The sequence below is a fragment of the Vigna radiata genome, chromosome 5 (assembly GCF_000741045.1).
Source record: "Vigna radiata var. radiata cultivar VC1973A chromosome 5, Vradiata_ver6, whole genome shotgun sequence".
NCBI classification, from domain to species: Eukaryota; Viridiplantae; Streptophyta; class Magnoliopsida; order Fabales; family Fabaceae; genus Vigna; species Vigna radiata.
This window is the reverse complement of record NC_028355.1, coordinates 31270339-31278169: the sequence shown is the minus strand read 5'-3', so window position 1 is coordinate 31278169 and position 7831 is coordinate 31270339. Positions and strand designations below refer to the sequence as shown.

Here is a 7831-nt window from a genome sequence, read left to right as displayed (position 1 = left end):
CGTATTCATAAAAAATTTAAGAATTACTTTCATTTTAACAAGTTATTTTAATTTTTTTATCAATAAATATTAAAACAAGTTAGATTGTTCGATTTTATATTTATTTAAATATCATCACATCTTAAATTTTTAATTAGATTTAAATTTTAAGAGCATGTTGTCTATCAATAAGAAAATATATCATTTAAAAGAAAATCAAATTTGAAGATTATTTTAATTTCAATAGATCATTTTTTATTTTAAATTGAGTTATAGTGGAGAATATATTGACAATACATATATATTTTTATACTATGGTTAGAGTATGAATTGTCAATTTGTGATTCAATTTTAATTTATTCTCTTTAACTGATTTAGTGTTTAGGATCATTATTATTATATATTATAGATGATTAATTATATTCTAGTCATTTTGTAATCTGGGATATTTCTGGTTTAGGTCTTTATAAAATTATTCCCTCGAAATTGAAAAGGATAATTTTAATGTCCAACGTATAAAAAGAATATTTTAAGGTTTAGATCTAGATTATAGGTTTAGTACACTAAAACCATTTTTTCAAATTTTGAGAGATTAAGAAAAAATTGAGATGATACTAGTAATCCAAATTTCATGATTTGAAGACACAACTAAATATATTATAAAATATTTACTTGTTATTTGACATTAATATATAACTCATTTTAAAATTTCTTTCCTATTTAAATTCTATGTTGAATGTATTATTATTTGATATAATATATCTAATCATGTGTGTATATATATATATATATATATATATATATATATATATATGATTAATTTATTTGTCTTTATATAAAAATGATAGGCTTAATTAATTTTTAAGTTGCTCATTGTTAGGAATTTGAAAAACCCTTCATTCAAAAAATTGTGTAATTTTAATTGAGTCTCGTTCAAAAAATTGATAGTTTTCTATTGTTTACATGTTGTGTAATGTTTCATTAAATGAGTAAAGTTTATCTCATAATCTTATTTTATTGTTTTCACATGTTAAGATATATGAGATTTTATAATTAATATAAAATAATATTAAATATGGTTTTCTATTATATTGTTTAGTATTTAAAAATAAGAAAGTAAGATAACAAAATAACACAAGGATTACATCTTTTAAATAGTAAAAAAAAAGTTAAAGTGACTCAATTAAAAAGTTATAAAAAATGTACGTGTCTAATAAATACAAAAACTTAATAGAAAATATAAAAATTCATGAGAAATTTAAAACTTAACTAAACAGTAGTTACATTAAAAGTTAAATCAATGATGATTTATGATGGGAAATATTACATCGTTCTCTATTCAAAGTCATTCATACCGATTCATCAACATTAATAATAAATTTGATATAATTTAAAAATAAGCTATGAGTGAAAGAGTAGTCTTTTCGAAGCACTGAGATTCGTCCAAAAAAGTTAATCACTTCCCACAAATATTTATAATCGTTTTTCAGACCATATACTAAAAGACAAAAAATCAATGTAAATTATGTTACACTAAATGAATAAATACCTAAAAAGGGTACAACAAGAATGTAAAAGATTGCGTGCATGATATACAAAGAGAGATTAATTTTATCATAATAATTTAAGATGGAAATAGTTAATTTTTAGATTAAAATAAGTATTTTTTTTTTAGAGAAATTTACTGGAGTTAAATATTTTATAATAGATTTGGTGAAGGTACGTGAGAGAGAGAGAGAAAAGGACGTGGAGCCGCATGCATCGCTATCAATGTTCCTTTGGGATCTTAATTGTCTGCCTGCAACTAATTTAGTTTACCAATATTATGCAATTAAAGGAACTGTTTCTTTCTTATTTCTATTCAATTCATTGCATCCCAAGGGTCCACTTTCTCAAAGAATTTTTGGGTCTCCGAGTTTCAACTATGCATGCATCCATCACCATTCATTTCCTTCGCATTCTATCAATGCATCTTTTATTTTTCACTAACACCGCATCATCATATAAAATTAACACATGTTATTCCAATTATTATAATATATATAGTAAAATTAAAATTGTCAAAATGAAATACAATCCATGGATCAATTCGATTCATCACGGATTCAAACTGAGTGGATACGAGATTTCTAAAATTAGAACATAGTGTAAACGAAGCAACGAAGGTAAGAAAATGTGTTTCCCCGTGATGATAACAAGCGAAGAGGATCTTTATTTGTCCGAAGCATGTTGTGGAATGGGGTGTGTAATATAGAGGAATGAGAGAGAGAGAAAAGAAAGATTCGAAAGAGTGGGGTATTGGAAGAAGTAAGGAAGAAGATAGAAAAGATAGGGAATAGGTAGCTAGGGTAAGAAGTAATGGGGGTTGTGTCTTTTATAGCTAATTGGGAAGACAAGAGGGTTTTGATGTTAGGGTATGGGCATAGGATGTCTATGGTAAAATGGGGTAACCATAAAGTCTATGAAGGCAAGGCATGTGAAGGAGGGAAGCATAAATAGTTGTACTATAACAAATTACACTATGAGAAGAAGAAAAGGGTCCACAAAGGCATCAATTGCCACCCCTTTTGGAAAGAACACCATATCACATTCTCACTTCTGCTTCACCCAGAATGAATATCATTATAGGATTCTACCTTTCATTACACAAAATTGTTAAAAGGGTTAAATATGTTTTTAGTTCTTATATTTTGGAGCGATTTTGGTTTTAGTCTTTCTTTCAAACTAAGGTATAATTTAGTCCTTCAACTTTAGAAAACTCTGGTTTTAGTTATTTTTACCAAATTTTTTTAACTTTATTTGCTGTTTCAAGCACGTTTCATTATAGCATTTGGATTGTTTACACTGTTTGACACATTTTTGCTTCAATGTTAACTGAGAAACACGTTTGAAACAACAAATAAAGTTGAAAGAATTTGGTAAAAAAGACTAAAATCAGAGTTTTCTAAAATTAAAAGACTAAATTGTACTTTAAGTTGAAAAAGGAACTAAAACAAAAATCATCCCAAAATATAGAGACTAAAAACATATTTAACCCTTCTTAAAAATATAAGGTGTCGAAGTATAAGAGAAAAACAACCAAGTCTAATTTTTATGAAAAATATATTGAAGTTAAAGTTTCTGTATAATAAAATTTGAACAAATAAATGTGTTACAAGCACTTGTTTTTTTACTTGTTGTGACTGTCTGCCTCTACTTATTCCGTCACAGCTGTTATAAATACTTTTGTCACACATTATAATATATAAATTTATATTTTTTTAATCAGATTCTTTACACTTTATTAAAACGTTCTTTAGTTTCTTTTAAATATTTCTTTATCAATCTTTTAAAATGATACGATGATATGAGAAACAATCTAAATTTTATTTATGGTTAAACTTATAAGGACACCGTAACAAATTTTCATAGTTTTTGTCTCGAAAACCTCACATGCAAGCTTCCAAATAGGGTCACTATGAACAGGCCATCTTCTTTAATTTCACATCCAAGCTTTAACCACTTCTTTTTTTATGTTTTGAATTTTAGTAAGATTTTATTTATTTGTTTATTTAAATATTATTTTGTTTTTTTTTTACAAATATTAATTACCTTGCCATTTATAAATTTACCTTCTGCATTACTTTTTATTTTAACCTCTTTCATTTACATCCCAATAAATAAATCCATGTAAACTAATTTTCCAATTTATAATATATTTCCTATAAACTAAGGAAAAATATTTAATTCTTCTATTTCAAAAGCAAAAACTAAGTACCTTATTTATTATATTCTTTTTTAGCTTTTCTCCATTTAAGGCTCGAGTAATTTTTAATATATAACAAAAATGGAAATAAAGGTATTTAAGAATAAAACAAATTAAGTTATCTTAAAGTTAGAAAAAGAACCACTGACAAAACGAAACCATCTTTTATTGGAAAAACGACAACTTTATGAGAACAAAATGCGTAATTAAAGATTAGGTAAATGACAGGATTATAAAATGATTAAAAAAATAATTAATATTGTCTTAAATTTTGAAAATAAAAATTGCATGATTTTTTTTTTTTATAAAAGTATTGTAACACTTGAAATAATGTATTTTGTTACTAAAACGGGTTATCTTTAAATATTTGTATATATGATCTATTGTGGATATTAAGTATAGAATGAGTTTCGCAGAAAAGATTAGAATAAGAAACAAATATTATACTCTCTCTATTTCAATCGTTTTGTTTTAGAAACCTAGATAAAACATTAAGAATTTTCTAAATTATACCCTTAATATATTAATTTTTTTATTAGCAAATGAATATAAATTGATTTATACATTTTCTGGATTTCGATGGATAGATTAATTTAGAAGTAAGATAGATGATAAATTTCTCAACTTTGCATTGACTATCCACCTTAATGACGGATTTCATTTTCTATACTACTATACAAACATTGATTTCTATATAGCTTTCTAACTATAGATCCTACACATTTATATATTCTTTGATATAGACTTGTTCCTTGTGGTGATTAATCAAATCTTACGTTTCTATGTATCCTTGTATTTCTTAATCAAACTTCGTTTTAGTTTTAGTATTTTTAAATTGAAGAATTAATACTCAAATTTTGGAAATATATAAATTTAGTCATTTTCTTAACTTTATGAGTAAATATGTCCAATTCAAAAGTATAAAAAATAACTACTATAATATATTTTCAAAATTTAAAGAACTAATTTATTAATTTAAAATACAAAGATTAAAATCAAGTTTAACAAAAAGTATAAATTCTATTTTTTTTTCCTTCTATCTATAATCTCCATAACAGTGTTTAATTACAATTCCTACTCGTCTTGTTGATTTATTTTTATTTTTATTTTATCTCGGTCATGTTTATCCACACATAAATAAATATATTACCTGTTTATGAATAGCTTATGGTCCCATGATGTTTAACCAGAAGTGCTTATGTGTCTATAAATATGTTGTTTAGATTAGATTTGGTTCTAATGGTGTTTAATCATATAAAGTAAAATTAGGATAGCTGAACCAGATTAATTGAAACCAAAGATTAGAAGGAGAATCACACGTGTTAAGGTTTAATTAAAATATAAATATTGGTATTAAAATTAGTTTTAATAGAAAAAGGAATAAAATTAAAATTTCCTTTTCTAATATGAATGTTAAACCTAGTAAAAAGGGTTATTAAGAGGGAGGGAATGGGAGTGGTTGGGAGAACCGACAAAGAAACAATGTCACGTGCTTTGGTGGGGTCACCAACCTTAAACTACGACTTGTTTACGTGCACATGGACTTCGCTTAGAGTTGACCGTTTCTTCTAAAACTCAAACATGCGGGCCCACCTGTTTCCACCTTATTTTATTTTCCTTCATAATTATGTGTTCCATATTTTACGTCATTAATTACGTACGACGATGCTGTTAATTCTGATGACGTGGCAGAATGAAAGAAATTGAACATCAAATCAGAATCACACGCTTTCCTTTCCTCATACACTCTCGCATTGATACGTGGAACAATCAAAGCCGCTGTTTCAGAAACACGTGTCGTCGTTTGGATGGTCCAACAACCTCGCTCCATAATATAAGGTCGCACACGTTGCCGAGGAAACAACAACTAGGCCTAACAAAGTCTCAAATATCAAACACTTTGGTCTCTCTCTTCCAAATCATTGAGACAAAACGAAAGAGTTGGTCGTAGCAGCGAACAGGGAAAACCGGAAAAGCCGCTCAGGACTAAGGAACCCGAGTTTGAACGTTGAAATTGCGTCGCGCAATGTGGTCACAATCACACTCGTCGGAATCTGACGCCGTTGATTGTAACTTGAAGGAGACGGAGCTCACGCTGGGACTTCCCGGTACCAAACGTTCCTTCTCCGACACCGTTGATCTTCATCTTGCAACTTCGCTAAATAAATCAAAACTCCCAACACCCAAGTAAGAACCAAGCTTGGACTTGCCATATATAGTATAAAATTCTTTTTTTTTTTTGGTTCCCTTTATCTTAAAAACCACTGTAAGAATAAAAAACATGAACTTCGTAACCAAAGAATTCATTCGTCACTGGTTTTTCTGTGGCTCTAGAATTAGTAACGAAAACTATTTTTGTGACTGAATGGAAGAATCTTTGTGTGTGAAGAAAGAAGTAGAGATGAATTGTGGGTTTTGGTGGGTGGTTGCAGGGAACAAGTGGTGGGGTGGCCGCCGGTGAGGGCAAGCAGGAAGAATGCTATGAAGAGTTGCAAGTTCGTGAAGGTGGCTGTGGACGGAGCTCCTTATCTAAGAAAAGTGGATCTTGAATTGTACGACAGTTACGAACATTTGATGACAGAATTAGAGAGCATGTTTTGTGGCTTAGACATTCGTACGTATTAATCTGCATAAGTTGGTATACATGGTTTTATTTGTTTAAATTAGGTTGAGGGTAATTAGGTCTTTTTGTGGCCAACCATTGTTGCAGGCAATCATTTGATGAATGAGAGGAAACTGATGGAGTCTGGAAATGGGATTGAATACATGCCCACCTACGAGGACAAAGATGGTGATTGGATGTTGGTCGGGGATGTACCATGGAAGTATGTTATACTCTTTCAAACCTTCATTTTAGTATTCACCACTATACATATATATGCATGTACATGTATGTTTCATTTTCTCAAATTAAGGATGGTTTCTGGTTGTTTTTGTAGGATGTTTGTTGAATCATGCAAGAGGATAAGGCTTATGATAAGCTCAGAGGCTATTGGCCTAGGTTCGTGGTTTTCTATAATATATCTATTGTGCAGTAAAAGCATACGATGATTCTGGTTTTCTGATATACTTATAATAATGGTGCAGGTCCGAGATCTAGTTCAAAATGTTCGGGTTCCACCTAGAAGAATATATATTAGTTTAATAATAATGATAAGCACTTATAAAGTATGATGAAATATGTATCCATGGTGCTTTTGTATTTTGTAAATGTCTCCTTCAATTAGCACCTCTTAGTTTAAAAAAGCTAGAACCAGTGAGAAAATAAATAAGGGAGGTTGGCATGTAATTAAGATTATGATCATGGATCGTTATAAGAGTAAGGTTGTGTAATGTATTGTAATGCCTTTGGCTTTGTGCTAACTCATCATGTATCCCGATTTTGCAGTTTAGATCCATTATTCAATTATCATTTAATTGCACTCCATAATTTACTTTATATTAATTTCTACTCACTTCTCAAGTTTAATGCACTTAACTTCTTAAGTTTATATATTCTTGTATATTATATCCTGCAATTTAAACCTTATAAGATGTTTGATTCTATTTCGAAACCTTAAGATGTAAGATAAAAACTTGCCAGAAGAATTGTTTTCGAAAGATGTTTTGAACACACGCAAATCTCTAATAAGCAAGTTAAGATAAAAGGTTTAACTGATGAAAAATATCAATGGCACTTTTTTTTTATTTTTGTTTCCAAATATTAGTTAAATCCAAATGATTTTAGAATTTTTAAATTAACAGGAAATTATGTGTTAAAGAATAATGACTAGTATCTTTTCTCTTAACGAAAAGATTTTAAGAAAGTATCTTTAAATTTGATTCATGCGTTGATAAGTTAAGATACAAAAATTCGGACTTATTTATGTACCTCTAAACATTTCATTATCTACCTTCAATTACTAAAAATAATATTAGAGATTACGTTTTCTTTTTCAATATATTTCAAAATTTGTTAACAATTTTTTTAACAAATTTATTTATTGCAAGATTTTTTTTAACAGATTTTAAAATTCATTAAAAGAATCTTTTAATAGATTTAAAAATCCATTAAAATTTTTGAAAAATTCTTTAGTGAATTTTGAAATTTATTAAAGAAAAAATCTT

General features: G+C 28.1%; 1 protein-coding gene across 1 annotated transcript; it reads left to right on the top strand.

Annotated features, from left to right (window-relative positions):
• Window positions 1–5601: 5601 nt before the first annotated feature.
• Window positions 5602–7144, top strand: LOC106761359 (auxin-responsive protein IAA17). The gene is made up of 5 exons (XM_014644907.2): window positions 5602–5911; window positions 6157–6338; window positions 6435–6549; window positions 6664–6725; window positions 6812–7144. The coding sequence occupies exons 1-5, from the start codon at window positions 5751–5753 to the stop codon at window positions 6847–6849; spliced, it is 558 nt and encodes a 185-aa protein (XP_014500393.1). The 5' UTR covers window positions 5602–5750; the 3' UTR covers window positions 6850–7144.
• The last annotated feature ends 687 nt before the right edge of the window (window positions 7145–7831 follow it).